The sequence below is a fragment of the Diabrotica virgifera genome, chromosome 7 (genome assembly GCF_917563875.1).
Source record: "Diabrotica virgifera virgifera chromosome 7, PGI_DIABVI_V3a".
NCBI classification, from domain to species: domain Eukaryota; kingdom Metazoa; phylum Arthropoda; class Insecta; order Coleoptera; family Chrysomelidae; genus Diabrotica; species Diabrotica virgifera.
Window position 1 is genome coordinate 199,827,248 of NC_065449.1, and position 22,299 is coordinate 199,849,546.

Consider the following 22,299-nt stretch of genomic DNA (forward strand, 5'->3'; position numbering starts at 1 on the left):
CAAGCCTCTAATTCCTTGTTACATCCCAAGCCTGTGCAGGTACATAAGTGGGGAGTTTCGTTTTCTGGTGAAGGTCATTATGACCAAGTAATTTCATTTTTAGATAGGGTAGAATGTCTTCGTGTTTCGAGAGGTGTGAGTGAGGAAGATCTTTTTTCGGCTTCTGCCGAACTATTTACAGGCCATGCTTTTACGTGGTTTATGAACAACCGTGGTAGCTTTACCACTTGGACTGGTTTGGCTCAGAAACTAAAATCCGATTTTCTGCCTTATTCTTTCCAAACTGATCTCTTAGACGAGATCAAGAACCACAAGCAGAAACCTGGAGAATCAGTGACCATGTTTATCAACACTATGTTAGGCATGTGTAGTCGACTAGACACTCCTTTAACGGATAGTTCGAAAATAAAAATAATTTTAAAATGTTTACTACCTTTTTACCATGCCCAATTGGCACTGGTTGATATAGCCAGTATAGAAGAACTCACAGAAAAATGTAAACGATTAGAGGAAACTTTATCTTGGTCTTTTAATCCTCCTACAACCTCGCGATTTAATTCTGGTCCTGGTTTTAATTCTCACTCCTCGAGAAATCGTTCTTGGCAATCTAGACCCCATACACCGAATGTGTCTGTGGCTACTTCTTCTTTTTCTTGTTGGAATTGTCAGGAAGCTGGTCACGCATTTCGGGATTGTTCTAGACCCCAAACCCGGATTTTCTGCCACGGTTGTGGTAAAGATAACACACTGAAACGAAATTGTTTTAAGTGTTCGGGAAACGAGCATGCAGAGGCTCGTACCCTGAGCGTTCCTCAAACAGCAGCCCCATCAGGGAATATGACCGCAGCCGTAGACGAAGCTTCAGGTCCAATACCCGCCAGCAGTTCGAACACCTCTCAGGAAGGAAGAACCACTTCCAACCGGAGGCCAACACGCAAACCGAAATCAGGGAAAAAGTAATTGTTAGTAACACTTCAGTTGACTCGAGCGGTTTGCTTGATCGTAGGTTATTCCCTCCAGTCTTAAGCTGGAATTTTAGTAATAAGCATAATCAAGGCGAGGAAACAGTTCCAAATTCTATACCAGGTTGTAAGTTAGTAAATGATAATAATATGTCTATGTTAGTACCAGATAATTTTGAAAATAAATCAGATATTTTGGATTTTGATCTAAATTCTTTATTAGTTAGGAAACATAACGATAATAGACCTTATCTTGAAATTGAAATATTAGGACAATCGTGTTTAGCTCTATTAGATAGTGGCTCGAACATTTCTTTAATAGGTTCGTATTCATTGAAATTATTAGAAAATACGGATATTAATGTTATGCCTATTTCTTCTTTACAAGTCTCTACTGCAGATGGTGCTATACAGTCAATTACAGGTAAATTTGACACAGAAATCGTAGTTGCCAATATTCGGAAACTGATTACATTTTATGTTATACCTTCAGTTAAAAATTCTATAATTCTTGGCATGGATTTCTTGAATGCATTTAATAGTACACTAAATTGCTCAGATTTTTCATTGTTTATATCTTCCTTTAATGTTGCAACTTTAAGTGCCATTCGTGAGTTCTCTAGTTTGTCTAGCTTAGAGCAAAAACAGTTAGAGAATATTATCTCTAAATTTTCATCTATCTCTTCCAAGGATAAATTAGGTCGTACACATTTAATATCCCATACTATCGAAGTGAACACTACAACTCCTTTCAGGCAATATCAATATCCCATACCTCAGGCATGGCAAGCAGATTTAAGTAAAGAAATTGATTCGATGCTCTCTTTAAACATTATCGAAAAGTCGACGTCGTCATTTTGTAGTCCCTTATGGATGACAAAGAAGAAGGATGGATCATTCAGAGTATGCTTCGATGGTCGCAAACTTAATAGTATCACTACCAATCGAGATGCGTATCCCATTCCTCGGATAGATATCATTCTGAGCAAACTTCAGAATGCCAAATATATCTCTTCGATCGATTTATCCAAAGCCTTCTTACAGATTCCGTTAAGCGAAGAGAGTAAGAAGTATACCGCTTTCGCTGTCAGTGGTAAAGGGTTATTTCAATTTGTCACAATGCCTTTCGGTCTAGTTTCAGCTCCGCAAACAATGTGTCGTTTAATGGACTTGGTTATTGGTCCACAACTTGAACCATTTGTATTTTATTATCTAGATGACATTATAGTTGTTACTCCTGATTTTTCCTCACATATTGATATATTGGAGAAATTATTTTCACGCCTTAAAGAGGCTAATCTCACGGTTAATTTAGAGAAATGTAATTTTTGTCGTCCTAATTTGAAATTTCTAGGATATGTTGTTGATCATCAAGGTTTGAGAACAGACCCTGATAAAGTAACCGCTATTAAGGACTTCCCCATTCCTAAAACTACTACACAATTACGTAGGATCTTGGGCATGTGTGGGTACTATCGTCGATTTGTGCCTTCTTATTCTACTTTATTATCACCGCTTACTGACCTCCTTAAAAATAGGAAAAAGGGCCAGACTATCACCTGGACTCCTGAAGCCGACGATGCTTTTCATCGTATTAAAGAAGCTCTTACTAGTGCTCCAGTCATGACTTCACCTGATTTCAGTGAACATTTCTACCTCATGACTGACTGTTCAAATACCGCCTCAGGTGGTGTACTCTTTCAGATGAAAGATGGTTCTGAACACCCCATAGCATATACTAGTAAGAAGCTCAATAAAGCTCAGAAAAATTATTCCACTACAGAGCGTGAACTCCTTGCTATTATTCATGGCTTGGAGGCTTTTCGGTACTATTTAGAAGGTCGTAAGTGTACCCTTATTACTGATCATAGCTCGTTACTCTGGATGCATTCTATGCGTAACCCATCCCAACGTTTGTCTCGATGGATTTGTAAGTTGTCTGCATTTGATTATAATATCGTCCATCGTAAGGCAAATGGTGTTGTAGTAGCTGATGCTTTGTCTCGAACATTTGATGTCAATCTTCTTGACTTATCCACTTTAGTTCCGGATACATGGTATCAGAAAATGGTGGAAAAGGTTACCCAAGAACCTGATCAGTATCCTGATTTTAAAGTAGAAAATAATATCCTTTATAAGCATGTCGTTAGTTCAGTGGAAACTTTGTCTAATATGTCTGATTGGAAGATTGTTGTCCCAACAGCAAACCGGGATGAAATTCTTCGTACATTTCATGATAATGTGACATCTGGTCATTTTGGTTCTTATAAAACATTTAGTAGGATAGCAGAATTATATTATTGGCCTGGCATGCGCAACTATATCAAGAAATATATTTCTAGATGTAGAGTTTGTGCTACTTGCAAGCCAAGTACTATGCCACAAGCTGGATTAATGGGTACTTTTAGGAACATTGACTTCCCATGGCAGATGATATCCATGGATCTGATTGGACCATATCCTCGTAGCTACAATGGCTATACCTATTGTTTGGTGGTTGTGGACTACTTTACAAAATTTCCACTAGTTTTTCCTCTTCGGAATGCCACTGTCCCTGCCATTGTGAAATATTTGGAAGAACAAGTCTTTTTGTTGTTTGGTGTTCCCCAAATTGTGTCTTGTGACAATGGTCCTCAATTTGTGTCTAAGGCTTTTAAAGACCTTCTAACTAAATACAAAGTTCAGAAGATCTTTTATAATGCTGCTTACCATCCGCAAGCTAATCATAGTGAGCGAGTGAACCGCAGTATTGTAACAGCCCTTAGATCATACACTTATCCAGATCACAGAGCTTGGGACCAGTATATTCACTCAATAGCTCAAGCCATAAGAACTTCGGTCCATGAAGTTACTCAATGTTCTCCAGCTTATTTGAATTTTGGTAGAAATATTGCTTTGTCTGGTGATTATTTTGGTTTAATTTCGGACAATTCCACAAATCTCCCTCAGATCTCTGAGAAACTCCATCGTTTAGATGATCTTCAGACTTTACCCCCAATATTTGCAGACATCAGAAAGAAGTTAAAATCTTCTTACTTTAAGTCACAGAGTCAATATAATTTGAGGAAAAGAGATTTGCGATTCTTTGTGGGTGATCGGGTATTGAAACGGAATTTCGTTAAGTCTAGTAAAGGTGATGCTATTTCTGCCAAATTTTGTCAGAAATATGTCCCATGTGTTGTCAGTAAAGTAATCTCTCCTTTAATATATGAATTAAAAGATAGTTCGTCCAACCGAAAGCTTGGTCGATTTCATATAAAGGACTTGTTACCAGATAATACTGTCAACGACTTAGCATCTTCGTCGTCAGAAGAAGAAGATTAACTTAACAATATTGATCAAGTTAATTCCTCTTTCTAAATTTCAGAAATACTCGATTGTGCAATGAATAGGTTAATGATTGGATTTTGATTTTAGTCACCAGATAGGGACTCTATGTTTTATCTATTATAGTAATCTTTCTAGCTTTCCATATTCTATGTATGTTAGATGCCATTAGTTTATTATTGAGATTTAGCTTAATTTGGTTTATTATTGAACTGGTATGGAACTGTTAACACCTTGTATGTGATTATGCTTATATATGTCATCACTTGTAGATTAGGGTATCTACATAATAGGTTTAGATTAGGATTATCTCGTTTTGTATTTGAATTTGTAGTTTCTACTGGAAAGTTATTTCAGTGCTTAGCATGATTCCTTGGTACATTAGCTTATTTTTGTCTAAAGAAGTCATTGTGATATTTGTTTGGGTAAAGGCAATTTTAGTATACAGTGTGATTCCAAAGTTATACCTCATGTGTCCAAATTTTGATAAAGTTAATTGAGATCAAATTTATGATTAAGACTATGAAACCATTTCATTATTTATTGTAGTGAACATTTCTTAGGAAAGTGGTTTGCCTAGCTTGGCTATGCAAATACGTGGGTTCGAGACTTGTTGCTTATCGATTGTGCACCTGATAGGAAGCAGATTTCATTGCTCACAGTTGCCTAGTTCCAAGCCATACCTCAATTAGTTCAGATGCTGAATCTTTATGATAGAATGTTTAATCATTATTTTAATCATGCACTAGGCATTCTTATTCGATTTTCAGTTTACATTCATTCTGAAGAGACTTAGTCTTAACTTGTATGTTTATCTATCCTTCTTAAGTTTTACTATTTTATTATTCTGATAATGATGGTTACTTCTTTGTTATATTGAAATATTGTAGCTTTTGTATTCACCAAGGGATTATTTTGTTCAAGCATCATCTTTCCGAGGAACTAATTTAATTTTTTTTGGTTCATATGTACCTTTGAGTCAGGATCAATATCCTGTTCTCTGTGAGTAACTAGGGAACATTTTCTTAATCTGCAGTTTCTTTAGAAATTGATTTACTTGTTCTCTAGTATTTCCTTAATTGGATTTATTTATAAGAGTTATCAATATGTGACTTCTTGAGTTATTTCATGTGTGATGACTTCGAAATATTGGTTGGCTCCTTCTGGCCATTCTTATCAATCTGTTGTAGCTATAGCTATATTTAGAGGATCCCAGAATGAGCTAACTTCTTTTATGTCAACTATTCGATTAGGTACCTTTAGGAAGATCTTCCATAGCATCTGATACAATTCGGATGATCAGTTGAATTAAGTTCATGGTACCCAATATGTAATCACTATTAGCACATTTAGTGCTAGGTTGTAGCGTTGCTCACTTAAATCTGCCTGGTTGTTCCACCTTGGATATGCTTCAATATAAATCTGTTGTCCACTGTCGGATCAATTTAGGATAAAAGGCTTGCTACAATAATTTCTTTTCTTGTCAATAACTCTTATATTTATTTTGATATATACTATGGCCTATGTTTGGCTTATCAAGAATTGGCCACGAGATCTACTGATTGTTCACTTTGGATATGCTCTATGTAAATCTGTTGTCCATCGATAGAACGATTGTGTAGTACTCGTCCCATTCGACATTTTTTTTGAGATTAGGAGTTATCTGAATTATGTAATTTAGCAAAGGGTTATAGAAACCTTAAGTATGTATGTTGGTACGATATGTGATATATTGAGTATTAAGATAATCCCATTTACAGGACTCATAATTTGCGGTTAGGTATAATCGATCGAGTCAGATGTAAGTGTGTTTGAGTTAGTCTTTGTATAGGTTATATATAGGTTTGCCTTCATGAATATTGTTATGGTGTTCTTGTTGACCATAATTTGGGGTTTATTTTAAATCTACTGAATCAACTCGAACACAATTTGGACTTTAGGGCATAGGTCACAGAGGACTGGTCCTAAGAGTTTGGACGGTGTCCAACGATAGATTAGTTTAGAGTAGTGTAGTATTCTTAGGTTATTTTAGTCATTCGGTTTATTCACGCCTGGGTTGGATCCCACAGCGTGTGATTTTCTCTATGGATACTTGTATTGGGTATTTATAGGTGTATATGGAAAAAAATTGCTCATAAGATCAATTTTTTTTTCCAAGTAATGGGAGAATGTAACGATCAGTATCCCGATCGTTACTATAAGATTCATTTCTGTAACTATTAAGTATGCAACCCGGTATACGTTCACTCGCATAGAGTGTAATCTAAACTTGAGCCCATTATAATTATTTTGGTTGGTAGTATGGTTAGTGAATTTTACATTTATTCGTTGGCTCATGGGTAAATGACAATTTCCGCCTGTTGACAGGACGGAAAGAAAGTGAAAGTTGATGGTTACTTGATCTTCGGTAGCCGTCTGCAAATGATGTGATTTTCCAGCGACCGGTGTCTAGCCATTTTATTTTATTTAGAAAATAATTATTTAGTTGAAAAGGAATGCATTTAAGTTGGAAAGAAGTTTATTTTATGGTATAAATTATGGTGAGAGTGCTGTTTTAGTTCCAATATCGGAGGATTCTGGACATTGGGTAAGCGCCATTTTTTGTTCTTGCCAAGGAAAAAAAAATAACCATTTTCTCATTTTCAATACCATACTTACATTAGGAAAATTGTTATTCTGTAACCATCAGGTCTTAAGTAGTCCCTATAACTACCAAATTTATGTATTCTACTGAGAAAGATTCTTTAAAATTATATGTCCAGTTCAAAGTAATTTCTGACTTAACGACATTTTCCTTTACTTTTAGTTTACGTCTGTAAAGAAATCCTTCTTGTAACATCCAACTTTACAATCATATTTTGCAACAAGTAATCCTTAACCATAGTTTAGTTTTTCAAATGTCTTCACATGGAAAAAGAATCAAGGTCAATCATACTTCAATTACACACATCAGTGATTCAACTTTTTGTTTCAAGTTTTTTCTACAAACTTTTTATAAATACCTTCCTACATACCGTGTTTCATGTTACTCAAAAGAAGTAATATGACTGAAAGATTTTTGTTTTCTTTTAGTCGCTGGAGAATAGAAGATTTAGTCAACAGAAATAAGAATAATTTTTGGGAAAGAGTGGGAAATTTTGGGACATATTTGGAAGTTTTGATTTTATTGGAATCTTGGTTTTTATGGAATTTATTTTTTGGAATTCGCCGATACTGAGAGGTATCTCCAGTTGGTAACAAGGATACATCTCCCTCCTAGGTTGAGGAACACCGCAAGCTACCTTCCTTGGGCCTCTGATCATTCCCTGGAAAGAGTTGGAGAACCCATGGTCACTTGGTAGACCGGACAGGTTTTTATAAGTCAATTTGATTGTAATTTGTTTTAATAATATTTGCACTTTTACCTATTTTTTTTTGTATCAATAACTTAATAATCCTAATAATAGTATACCTTCATTTTCTTAAACATAATTAAACTAAACAATAATTTTTCAAAAATTTTATATTTCAAGGTTAGCTCATTTATTTTAAAATAGTGGGGGGGATTATAAACTATCTGTAAAGATAGTGTGCACATTATCTCAGTTTGAATCCTTATCGAAACTTTGATTTCATTGTCAGGTATTATACTTACGTTTATCACCTCCGAACAGATACGATATTGTCAGCCAATATTGGCTTCTTCATTAACAACAAATTTGTACATACATTTTTACATTAATTAACTTTCATATATAAACCATTCTTTTCATATTTTTCACATATTGTAAAAACCTGTGTTATCAACAGGAGTGTCATAGCTTAGTACGTCCGGTTTAGCTAGTGTATAAAAATTGTATATAGGGGTTATAGGTTTGTTTCATTAAATTTGTTAGTTGTACCTAAATATATGTTTTATTTCCTATAAATTCGCAGATCTAGGTCAAAGTAATAGTACTATAACAGTAATAAGTAGATGCAAGCAGCAGTATAAGTCACTCGGTGAAGTAGAATTCACCAGGCGCCCTCTTCCGTACTTCTAAATATCTTCTTGGTCAATATTTCTCTTCTTTTCATTCTTTTTTATTTTTAATTTATTTGCTTGAACACTTCAGTACTTTACTAGTTATCGTCTTATTTCGGGTGTGCAAATTCGGCCTGATCCTTTCCTGAGTCACACAAAAGGTCTCTTACATATCCAGCTAGCCAGCTCAATAACACTTAACAAGCAATTAAGCTACTCCTTCAAAGCTTATATATATTCTTCCACATCACCTACAGAATTGTTATAATTAACACATAATTCGTTACAAGTTACACAGAGGCGGCAGCCATCATATGCTAGAGAGAGAAAGCTAAGCGACGGTAGGGAGAGATAGATAGACCACCGACCCGAACCGTTCCGCATTACGCTATTTTTCGGACTGGTCTAATCTATTCTGTTATATCTATGAGGGTCACTCCGCTAAAAATCCTGTGTTCTCTCTCTATGTTCCATTTTGGTGACAATGTCACCGAATTCAACAAAAATGTTAGTCCTTTGCGCAGATGAATGACAGTTAGCGGTATCCTATGGTTGCCGTGATTAGTTGTTACTATGGAGGCCTACACAGAGGAGAGGAATCGAGATAGGACGACCTTGAAATTTTTGTACACGATTTTGCCTATTTGCTTGGTTTCTCGCTAGGGCGGCGGTGGCGTAGAGATAGATGCTAGTTTTGCATTGGAGTGAATGTGAAAATTTCGAAAATAATTAATTATTCGTAGTTAATATAAGATTACTGGTTTTGATGGTTAATATTATTTAAATATGAGTGCCAAGAAAGCTTACACTAAAAGAAATTGCTTCGTACCAGGATTTATATCGAGTTATCGTTCCGATAAAAAATTCAAAAGGGAACTTAACGAAGTTAATAAAGACTTTTTATAAATATTTGTCTTTATGTTATTTATAACGTTCATGGATTATACCTATTCGTTTGTATGTTATTTCCTTCGGTAAATAAAATTTGTGTATTACCTATTATTGGTTTTTATTTTAACCTGAAAATTATAGTGATAATAATACGAGGATCTTGAAAGTTTTTCTGTCGAAACAATGCATTTTTTGAGACAAAATATTTCACAAAAATTAACATTAATTTTATAAAAGTCAGACTGTCGTCTGTAGTTAATTTACATATACTTTATTAACTAAATTTAAACATCTGATAGGTAAGCTTTCAGAATATAGATAAATGAAGTGTTCAAAAGAAAAAGCATTTTAAATTTTGATAAAAAGAATAATTTAAAAAAAATTGATCAATAAACTTCAAATTATTTAAATAACTTTTTAAAAACAATTACGTACAGTTAAGTTCAATTTTTTCAACTAACAAACTTTTTGATATCAGTTACAAAGATATTAACAAATTAATTTGCAGTTGAAATACCATTGGTATATAAATGTGGCAGTTAGATAATGTGACAAAATATTTCCGCTTCAAAATAAGCTGTCCTCATATTAAAGTAATGACAAATTTAAATTTGATGTCACATCTCCATCTACAAATGGTATAAAAAGAATACACTTTTTACCACACGTCGATATGTTATAAGGTTAAACTAATTTATTTTTGGCATAAAACACATTCAGCTACAATCCACCAATAAATTAATGTCTAATTACGATAAAAACAATAATAAAATGAGTTAAATAATAAATAAGTCCATAAGAGCTAATGTATTTGTAGCACCTATTCGAACACTTGCGCCTCTAGCGGCGATTGCTGAAAGTTGAATTAGAGGTTGAAAAGTTAGCCCACAAACGATGCATTGCGTTTCCACTCCTTCTTACAGGTCTCCATAGTTGTTACCGTCGCGCATTTACCGTAATAGGGCTTTTCATCGATTGCCATTTGTTTCGAGCTTCTGTCATATGTTGTATAATCTGTGTATAATATTAATATACACGGATTATACGACATATGACAGAAGCTCGAAACAAATGACTGTGAATGAAAAGCCTATTGGTCGTTATCGTCGCGTATTCAAAATTTTATCTGAGGAGTGGATTGCAAAATGGGAACCGTCAAAATCGAGAGTGACTATACTTGAGTCGTTAGCATTATACAGTGGTTAAAGTGTTTATAATCGCTTTATAATACACTTATACAAGTTAAATGAAACAAGTTACGGTGTATTTCTAAAAGTTTACATTAATAGAAATCTTCAAATGTTGTTTCTACGCGTATATAATAAAATATGTGTAGTGGCTGTAATTCCAATATACTTGGCTAAAAGATTCCAAGAACGATTAGACCTATGACTTAAATATTTTGTGTTGTGAGGTCACTTGCTAAGACGCGAATGACGTGCATCGATATTTATACTGCACCAACCATAGGTAACTTTGGGAATGGTGAAAGTAGTTTTAGAAAAAAAATTAAAAATTAATATGACTACCTTACAGTTCATGAAAACAAAATTAATACAAGAATAAAGTGTGAAAATAAGATAAAAATGTTAAAAAATACAAACACAGTAACAACAGTTAGTAAATAAATAGAAAATGTTAGTAGAATAATTTATATGAAAAATTGGTAATGTGATTTAATAAGAAAAGTAAGCCATATTTCTGCAACAGAACTTTTTTAGATAGATGATTGTCAACAAGTTAATAAACGTTATTTTTAATTTCTAAATCATTCAAAATACACACAAAATACGCACCTAGAAGTTTTCGGATACGTCAATAGTAACAGGTTCATATCGGTAAGAGAATCATGTGGGTGGCAAAAATTAGCGGCTGCCAAAACTTACACTGACATAATTTTTAGTGATGATAATTAAAAAACAAAATCGCGTGGTTCGAAATTGACGACTTTTTTGTTTTTAACGTTGGTAATTGCAAAAAAAAGTAACAGTAAATAGTATGTAATATTTAAAAAATTCTTATTGCGCATTTTATTCGTGAGAAAAAGCAGATAATTGTCAGGCCTTTTTTACTGGTACTAAAGTTAATTCAAGTGAGTGAAAGTAAAGTACATAAAAAAGAGAACACATACATATAAAAAGAATATTAGGATATCTGGATGTAAGGAAAAAATGTACTGTACTCTTTTCCTTGTTTACTGTTTTACAGTAAAAATGTCATGAAGAGATTTAAGGTGACCAAGGAAGGAAAAAAACGGATCAAATGTTTAAATGGAAAAGTTGTGTCTAATTATGTAGTGCTATTGAATTTGTCGCAACGAGATAGGAGGATTAAATTAATATAGGAATACATTATTAGTCGCTATAAAAAATAATTTACAAAATGCCACGATATTCAAGAATACTTTGAAAAATAAACAAAATTATATTGTATATAGTGTAGCTCCAAGTTTGGAGAGAAGAAATGTTGTTCTACATCAAAAATACTATTCCTAGATTTCCTATCAATTCAATGATGAAACCATTAACAGAAATCAATCAAAATAATTTCATAAGTAGAGAAATTAATGCACGTTTTTCCAGTGGGAATCGTACATACTATGCTAATAAAAGTTATGACATTGAAATTATTAGACAAAAGAAGAAAATTGATTATCTACAGATTATTAATTCGACCCGTAGTAACCTATGGTTGTCAGACCTCGGTAATGATAAAAAAGATGAAGCACAGCTCAGGCTGTTTAAGAGAAAGATACTCAGAAAAAAGTATATGGCCCAGTGAAAGAGGAAGACGGTACATGGAGAATAAGGAGAAACAACTAACGAATTGAATGAAGAGCACGATATTGTACGATTTGTTAAAAGTCCGAGACTGTCATGACTGGGACATGTCCAGAGACAAGAAGACATAAAATCAACAAAGAAAACATTATAATAGATATACGAGAAAAAGGAAGACCTAGAACGAAATGCTTGGATCACATGAAAGACAACCTGAAAATTATGAATGGATGAGAAGGGCACAAGAGAGGTCTAAATAGAAGGACATAGCCAGAAAGGCAAAGACCCATCCAGGGTTATGATACCAAAAGAAGAAGATTGGAAATAAAATGGGATACCTAGTGCTATTAATATAGCAAAAATTTATTATGAATACTTAAAATGCATGAAATAGTATACCTTGTCAGAGATTCCGAAAAAACACTACAAGTTATCAAAAGACGCATGATTGAAAAATTTGTAGGACTGGATTAACATAGTAGATGTGCATAAAAGAAAGAAGAAATTACCTTATATAATAGGTCTTTGGAATATTTTAAAATGCTGTTGAATACTTTGTGATAAAATAAATAATTCCTTAAAAAAATAATTAAAATCCTTTATTTAAGGATTTAATATAATTTATTAAAAGCTCCCTTAAAAGGCTATCACATATGCAGAATGTTTTCGATCTTAATACAGATCATCAGTGCTGAAACTAAATTGATAAAAATGAAATTACTTACTTGGGAGGTATTTTAACAGGTGAAGTATTCTGCTTCAATCCGTTGACTTCGATAACAGTTACAAAAGTTCCCGGATCTGGATCAGGTGGAGCTGTTGGCTCATACTTTTCTGGAACTTCACTAGCAATTAACTGCTTGGATATTTCATTGACGCACATATTAGCAGAAATAGTTTCTGTTTCCTCAACATTTAATGATATAGTGGATGGTTTACTGACTTCAGTCTGAAATTTAAAAAAAGCAAACTATGAAAATCAGATTCATAATTTTCAAACAATTAATGTCTCTCAATATTACAAAAGTGAATCAACTAGTATAAAATTTAAATGTGAATTTTTATTAATAGACAGCAACATGTAATTATTGTACCGTTATGGTTTGCAAATATTAAACTAAACAATTCTTGGATATTCTACAATCTAGAAATATATTGCCTATTACACAATTACATACTCTATTATGACAAAGAATATGGTCATTTATTATATTATGATGTGATACAATTAATTAAACAATAAGTAAACAATGACTCACAGCGAATTTCAGTAATTTGTCTTTTAATGTATAATAAGCCAATTGGACACAATATGACAGATTAGAATAAATACAAGACCCTACTATTTACATACATGGGTAGGTACCTAATTACTATGCTTATGGGGTAATCCGGTCCGTTCTCAGATGTGACTTTCATCCCTGTCATGTTACTGTCAGGAAACTATTGAAAATAATTGTTTTTCCATAAAAAAAAACATTAATTAGTAGTATTGTTATTCTGCTTTAAAATAACTTTATTCAAAAAACAACAATATTACAATACTTTAAAACTTTAACAAAATGACAACTACAAAGGTCAAATTAAAGCTGATCTATTATTTGTCAACTTTCTATATTAAGATCCAGTTTCTACACATTTTCTGAAGTTTTAAACGTCTCTAGACATGAAAATAAACATTTCAACAATTGAAGGGTCCAGGACTGTAGTAGATAAATGTTCCTATGTATCTAGTAGGGTGGCAGTTATTGTATATCAATAGCTATTACACTATAATATAGAGCACTGAAATGGTAAACTAGAAATGGAAAATAAATGGTAAACTAGTATTGAATACTAATGAAAAATTAAGGAGATGGATAGAATACATCAATTAGTAAGAGGCAATACAACATAATATATGGAAGTAGAAGTAGAAAGAGGAAATTAAAATAGCAATAAAAATAGCAACAATGGTAAAGCAATAGGTCCAGACCAAATCCAGAAGAAAGCTTAAAATGCATAAATGAAACCTAAGACGTTATTATAGTCATAGTAGACTTGTTAACCTATGAACAAATTTGAACCTAATCTTTTACACTATCCCTAAAAATACGAACGCTAAAGACTGCAGTGCATACAGAGACATATCATTAATAAGTCATGTTCTCAAATTATTCTTGAAAATAGTATATGGTAGTATAAATAAAATCTGGAAGGAATAAATATAGTCCAGGGTAATAAGGTTTTTTCCATGACACTTCAACAGCCAGGGTAATGAAGCGTTTTTTCGACAGTGTTACGGGTTAAAAGTCGCTAAGCAACTAGAAACGATTCTTATAAATCAGATTGTCATAGATTTTAATTTATTGTCACAAGTACTGGCCTAAATAATTATAAAAATCAGGCTTCTATATTGTCTTGAACATTAACTGCTATCAAGCCATTTTTAAGTCCGAAATCATATAGAAATCAGGCATGAAGTAGGCTTTAGGTATACATTGCTGCCTGTCTAGTAAGTGTCATCTCTTTGTCTTTACCTGTCTAGTGTCATATCTTGCTCACTTTTGATTTACACTTCATGAGGACAAGTTAGTATTGTCCTATGAAACTCCTTGAGGATATTTAATCAGAAGTAATCCAGATAACTAATTAAGAAATATTCAATTTGATGAAGTTGAAGATTGTCTTGCTCAGCAAGGATTTAAAATATCTGGATATTTAGGTCCCCAAGACCTTTCTTTTTGGCCATACGCTATCTTTAAGGCCAGCAATTTTTCTTTCTCTCCAATTCATTTTGATGTTGTGAGTTTTTTTTGAAACACCCTTGTCCAGGGTCGATATATTATATAACCTGTATAACTGTGAAGTATCCAAGTATGTAAATGCCGTACGACATCGTCCACGTGTATAACATCGACAAAAGAAAACATAAGGTAGGATTAAACCAATACTTCTCTTAAAAGAACGTTGTTTTGCCTGTCTAAGCCACCACACCATACAGCAGTCTGACAAATATCTTGGTTTTGTATTTTTTTTTCCTTGTAAATAGTACCTAAATATAATATTACATAGTTTTAAGAATTATAATATGGGTGTACGCTGAAAAGAATATTCTTAGAGGCAAATATAAACTTTAGTTGAGCTTTTTACCTTTTCCTTTTGGGTTTTTTTATATTTTCAATTAAGATTAATATGAATTATTTTAGTTTTGGTTAATAAGAATAAATAGTTTGTGAATTCTCCGATTTTTTTGATTTCTTATTATTATTTTTTTGTTTGGTAGAAAATAAAACTAGTTATTTACCTTCGCATACCTTCAATAAAAACCGGTAACATCGGCGAAGAGTAACATTTGGCGCTCCAACGTAAAATTTTTTGTTATTATTTATTTTATAAAGCATTGAGTATTATTACATATTATTATTTAACAGATATAAAGATATACACTGCTGTACATAACTATTATTAGGCATAAAATTTCTGATTTTTGATATGGCATAGTGGCATAATAGTAATTATTGTTAGGTACATATTTCACAGATATTTTGATACACACTGCTGTACATAAAGATTATTAGGCATAAAATTATTGATTTTTGATATGGCATAGTGGCTTAATATTAATTATTATTACATATTACACAGATATTTTGATATACACTGCTGTACACAAATATTATTAGGCACAATATTTTTTATTTTTGTGCTTTGTGGACACTTTCTTGATTTCTTGCAAATAAATAGTTAATTTTATTCCTTTATTTCCAATATACAGGGTGGCTCAAAATTATTGCACCTCATAAAATATATATTGCATAGTATTTTATCGGTTTTAGTGTTCGGATTTAACCCAATAGTTGTGTATTGACTTACTACTAGCTCGCATAACTTAAAGTAGTAGTTGAAGTTATTTTTTTTTGTTTTTTGTAAGCTCGCATAACTTAAAGTAGTAGTTGAAGTTATTTTTTTTGTTTTTGTAACATTGGGTAAGGGTTGCGTGTTGCCATTTCACGCAAAAATATTTAAGAATAGGATACTATAATATATTGTTGAGATTTTTTTTTGTCTTTACTTTATACTTCATCTCTTATTTTATCATATTTTTTTATCTCTAACCGAGATAGGGTTTTATTTTATTCTTTTTCGGTTTACTTAATATGGAGGTTAATAGACTTTTGGGTGATGAACTCAGTTATGAGTTATCAATAAGAAGTTTACCAATTGATGCAAATGTACACACGAAAAGGGCTACGTTGAGAGAAGCTCTTAAAGCAGAAAGAGAGGGACAAAGAGATTCTCCTAAGGTGGTTAATATAGACCCATCTTTTGAGTTTTCGTTGTGCTCAGGGAAACTTAGCGATCTGGAAGAAGGTATAGAACATTTTAATGAACAGAACAGAACTAATGAATTTAAAAGAATTAGTTCTCGTCTAACACATGTTAAACTTAGACTTAACAGACTTCAATGCAACGAAAAACAGGAAGCTCAAAGGAATCAACTATTAGATTGGCACAAACGGTTACTATTAGAAGTCAACAGGATTTATGAGAGCTTTGGGAAAGATAATCAAGTAGAGCACATCTCACTTTTGGATACTTCAGTTCCATTATTGCCTGAAATTGTTCATTCCGGGTCTCATGAATGTGGTTTGGTAAACTCAGAATCATTAGCTGAAGAGCATCCTATTGAAGCTGCGCTGTTTGGAGCTACTAACAGTTCACCAACTGCAGGCAATAGAGTTTCATTCTTAAGGCAGGTTTTTGAAGAAAATCAACATGATAGCACGATACAACCACAAGTACATTCTCAAAGACGTTCTAGTTCTCAGATGGTTTTAAGCAGAATGTCAGATGGGAATCAAGAGTATATGTCCAGTGCTATAAATAGACAACTTAATTCAAGTAGAGAAATGAATTCTTCTGAAAATCACAATAGGCATACGGAACCACAAACTGATACAAGATTATCAAGGCACAATTTTAATAATGGAAGTAGTGCAACAGTACCTACAAGGGAGATTGATAATACTTTAGCTCGACATTTTAATCTGGAAACACCTTCATCTAACTTCAACAGTAAAATAATGGATTCGCTAGATTTCTTAAAGCATGATGTTCAGAACGTTGATATAAGTAGATGGAGATTACAATATGATGGAATCTCGAGCGTTACTAGTTTTCTAGAAAGAGTGGAGGAACTCAGAGTTTCAAGAGGAGTATCTAAAGAGAGACTACTTCGTTCGGCTCCAGAACTTTTTACCAAAGATGCCTTACTCTGGTACAGAATGGGAAATTTTACGTCGTGGGATAATCTGGTCCAGGAACTTAGGTCTGCTTTCCAGCCCCATGACTATGAGAATTCTTTATGGGAGGAAATCCGAAGAAGAACACAGGGCTCACAGGAACGAGTTATAAACTATATTTCAGTCATGGAAAATCTATTCAAGAAACTATTGATCCCTCCTAACGAAGAAGAAAGAGTGAATATCATTCGTAGGAATATGCTCCCTTATATTCAGCAGGGCTTAGCTTTAACAAAAATTAGCCACATCAGTGATCTTTGTTCATTAGCCAAAGCTATGGAAGCAATGGAAACAAGGATTCGACAATTTTGCCCTCCTCCTTCAAGCACCAGACTTTTGGTAGAACCTGAATTAGCTTATAGAAAGCCGTCAACTCCTATTTTTACGAGTCCGGTTACAACACCTGTGTTTACAGAAGAAGTTGCAAATAGCGATAAATCTGAACATTTGAATAAGGGTACATGCTTTAATTGTGGATCTGAGGGACACAAGTTTAAAAATTGTAACCAGCCTAAGAAGTTCTTCTGTTATAAATGTGGATGCAACAATGTGACAACGAAAAACTGTCCCAGATGTTCAAAAAAACGCAGCTTCTCTCCCTCGGTAAGTCGGACGAGTGGAGTGGAATGTAAATCAACTCCGACAACTGATAATACAGCGGTCCTTGAATACATTTTAGCCCATGCTGAAGGTGATCAACGACCATACTTGAGTGTCTCAATTCTTGGAAAGGATATACTTGGATTATTGGATAGTGGAGCATCACGAACCATTCTTGGAAAATCTGGTTGGGATGTGTTTAAAGACATTTGCCCATTAAATGAAGATAACAAGAAATCATGTATAGTTGCTTCAGGTGATTCATGTGAAAGTATAGGATCTATTACTGTACCAGTACGGTTAAGAGATCGGGTTCGTGTTTTGAATATTCTAGTTATCCCATCCCTTGTTTCTTCGCTTATTTTAGGTATTGACTTTTGGTCAGCTATGGGGATAGTCCCAGACCTTTTTAAGGGAGAATGGTTTTTTAACCGTGAAGAAGAGTTAAATAGTGTATTAATTTCTGGAATCCAGGACTTTGATTCATTAAATAAAGAACAATGTGATCAATTACAAAAGATTGTAGATAAAGCGTTTTTAGGAATGACATCTCAAGAGACAGGATGTATAAAGGGCGTGGAGCATGTGATACATACCAATTCACCACCCATTAAACAAAGGTACTACCCATTGTCACCAGCTCTACAAAAGGTAGTTAATACCGAACTGGACCAAATGTTAGAAAAAGGCATAGTAGAACCTTCAACCTCACCGTGGTCGTCGCCCATAGTCATGGTACAAAAGAATGACAAATGGAGATTTTGTGTTAACTATAGAAAGTTAAATGCGGTAAGCGTTCCGGATGCATATCCAATTCCTTATGTGTCATCTATTCTAGATAAACTTCGAGATGCACGATATTTAACTACCTTGGATGTCAAATCAGCATATTGGCAAATAAATGTAGCTATGGAATCTAGACCTTTAACTGCTTTCACAGTGCCTAATAGAGGTTTATTTCAGTTTCGTCGTATGCCTTTTGGGCTACATTCAGCTCCTGCTACATGGCAGCGTGCAATTGACAATATTTTAGGTCCCGAATTAGACAGTTATGTTTTTGTATATCTTGATGATATAATTATTTGTACATCAACGTTTGAGCAGCATTTAAAAGTTTTAGAGACAGTATTTCAGCGTTTAACCGACGCTGGTGTTACTCTTAATAGGGAGAAGTGTTTAATATGTCGTTCAGAATTGAAGTATTTAGGCTACGTAGTAAATAAATCTGGATTACTTGTCGATCCAGAAAAGGTAGAAGCAATACTGGGAATACCGACACCGAGAACTGTTCAGGATGTTCGTCGGATTGTAGGTATGGCATCATGGTATAGGAGATTTATTCCATCATTTAGTACTGTTGTCTCACCGCTTACTCAACTTACTCGAAAAAATGTACAATTCGTTTGGAATAAGACATGCGAGGACGCCCTGAATAAGGTTAAAGAATATTTAGTTTCGGCACCCATTTTGGCGTGTCCTGATTTTTCTTTACCATTTATAGTAGAGACAGATGCAAGTGACTATGGATTGGGGGCTGTTCTTTCTCAAAAACATGGAGATGAAGAACACGTTATAGCTTACTTGAGTCGATCACTGACAAAAACCGAAAGGAAGTATTCTACTACAGAGAAAGAATGTCTCGCCGTTCTATTTGCTGTAGAGAAACTAAGACCATACTTAGAAGCTACTAAATTTGTAGTTATTACAGACCATTTTAGTTTAAAGTGGTTGTTTTCCATTAAAGACCCCATAGGCAGAATTGCTCGTTGGGCTCTGCGTTTGCAGGCATATGACTTTGAAGTCATACACCGGAAAGGAAAAGATCATCTAGTGCCTGACGCACTATCTCGTGCAGTTCCTTGCATAAATGCTTTGGATGTAGACTGTTCTACTTCTACACAGGTCAGTCTAGACCGATGGTACTTGGGTATGATTTCCAAGGTCAACAAATTTCCTAGAAACTATCCACTTTGGAGGATAGAGGGAGGAAAACTTTTGAAGAATATAAAACCGCGATACCCTGAACTAGCTTTATCAGAGTGGGTAACGGTTGTTCCAAGGGAACAAAGACTAAACCTTATAAGAGATCATCATGATCCTCCAACGTATGGACACCTTGGCGTTTCAAAAACATTTGGAAGACTTAGTCAAAAATATTATTGGCCAAAGATGCGATCAGATATAGGACGCTATATAAAGAACTGTACAACATGTCAACGGATAAAACCAGAACAGCAACGTCCTAGAGGTCAATTGTTATCTCAGCAGCCGACTGCCACTCATCCATGGACTCTCATCAGTATAGACTTAGTTGGACCTTTACCTAGGACCACTTCAGGATTTTCGTATATTTTCACCGTGTTAGATTGCTTTTCCAAATTTATTTTAGCTTTCCCAATTAGAGCAGCGACATCAGCCAACATAGTTAAGTTGCTAGAAAATGAGGTGTTTCTAGTCTATGGTGTACCAGAGAGAATTTTGTTGGATAATGGAGCACAATTTCGTGGCCATACATTCCAACAACTTGTCTCAAACTATGGTATTGAATTAAAGTTTACAGCACTATACCATCCACAAGCTAATCCCGTGGAAAGAGTTCATAGAGTAATAAAAACTATGTTGACGGCCTATGTCTCTCAAAATCAAAGACACTGGGATCTTCTTTTGCCAAAGATTACATGTGCTTTGCGATGTTCGGTTCATGAAGTCACCGGAGTCTCACCGAACCTTATTAATTTTGGTAGGGAAATCAATCTGAATGGCAATAGAAATAGACATGAGTCTGAACAAGGTCAGTATAATATCGGAACAAGGAAGGAATCTCTGGATAAACTGTTTTCTGATGTTCGGAAGAAACTTAAGTCAGCGTATGAAAAAAGTAAAGTTCCATATAACCTGCGAAGAAGGACAGAAACATATAAAGTAGGGGACATGGTTTGGAGAAGAAATTTCGTTCAGTCTGATGCTACAAGATATTTCAGCGCAAAATTGGCCCAAAAGTTTGTAGGACCATTTAGTATTAAGAAAGTGGTCTCCCCATGGAATTATGAACTTGTTGATGAAAATGACTCTCATGCAGGAACCTGGAATGCAAAAGATTTGAAACCGGTTACTCAGGACAGTGAGGTTAAGGACATTAAGTCTAAACCTCCTGATGTGGAAGTATAGAGTTACAATGTGTTGAAAATTTTATTGTAAGATTTTGTTATCTTTACAAGTTTTTGTTTTATTTTTTTTTTGGTTTGTTTTTTTTTATTTTTGTTTTATTTTTATTTTGTTTTGTACCGTTAGGACTTAAAAGTTTCTTTGAAACTTTTTACAAGTAAGGGTGGGGTTGTTACGGGTTAAAAGTCGCTAAGCAACTAGAAACGATTCTTATAAATCAGATTGTCATAGATTTTAATTTATTGTCACAAGTACTGGCCTAAATAATTATAAAAATCAGGCTTCTATATTGTCTTGAACATTAACTGCTATCAAGCCATTTTTAAGTCCGAAATCATATAGAAATCAGGCATGAAGTAGGCTTTAGGTATACATTGCTGCCTGTCTAGTAAGTGTCATCTCTTTGTCTTTACCTGTCTAGTGTCATATCTTGCTCACTTTTGATTTACACTTCATGAGGACAAGTTAGTATTGTCCTATGAAACTCCTTGAGGATATTTAATCAGAAGTAATCCAGATAACTAATTAAGAAATATTCAATTTGATGAAGTTGAAGATTGTCTTGCTCAGCAAGGATTTAAAATATCTGGATATTTAGGTCCCCAAGACCTTTCTTTTTGGCCATACGCTATCTTTAAGGCCAGCAATTTTTCTTTCTCTCCAATTCATTTTGATGTTGTGAGTTTTTTTTGAAACACCCTTGTCCAGGGTCGATATATTATATAACCTGTATAACTGTGAAGTATCCAAGTATGTAAATGCCGTACGACATCGTCCACGTGTATAACATCGACAAAAGAAAACATAAGGTAGGATTAAACCAATACTTCTCTTAAAAGAACGTTGTTTTGCCTGTCTAAGCCACCACACCATACAGCAGTCTGACAAATATCTTGGTTTTGTATTTTTTTTTCCTTGTAAATAGTACCTAAATATAATATTACATAGTTTTAAGAATTATAATATGGGTGTACGCTGAAAAGAATATTCTTAGAGGCAAATATAAACTTTAGTTGAGCTTTTTACCTTTTCCTTTTGGGTTTTTTTATATTTTCAATTAAGATTAATATGAATTATTTTAGTTTTGGTTAATAAGAATAAATAGTTTGTGAATTCTCCGATTTTTTTGATTTCTTATTATTATTTTTTTGTTTGGTAGAAAATAAAACTAGTTATTTACCTTCGCATACCTTCAATAAAAACCGGTAACATCGGCGAAGAGTAACAACAGGTAATACCTATAAGAACAAATTGTAACTATTTCCTGCGTAGGATCTGGCGGCCAT

At 33.9% G+C, this 22,299-nt stretch overlaps 1 protein-coding gene and 1 long non-coding RNA gene across 2 annotated transcripts in view; one reads left to right on the forward strand and one right to left on the reverse strand.

Annotated features, from left to right (window-relative positions):
* LOC114327117 (active breakpoint cluster region-related protein) overlaps window positions 1–22,299 on the reverse strand; it is a 140,628-nt gene that overhangs the window by 96,124 nt on the left and 22,205 nt on the right. Inside the window, exon 2 of the mRNA XM_028275620.2 lies at window positions 12,689–12,912. Coding sequence (XP_028131421.1) covers window positions 12,689–12,912 — 224 coding nt within the window. The remainder of the gene's footprint in view (window positions 1–12,688; window positions 12,913–22,299) is intronic.
* LOC126887681 (uncharacterized) lies at window positions 5,437–8,175 on the forward strand. The gene is made up of 2 exons (XR_007699141.1): window positions 5,437–6,876; window positions 7,362–8,175. It is a non-coding gene; the product is annotated as an uncharacterized LOC126887681 (long non-coding RNA).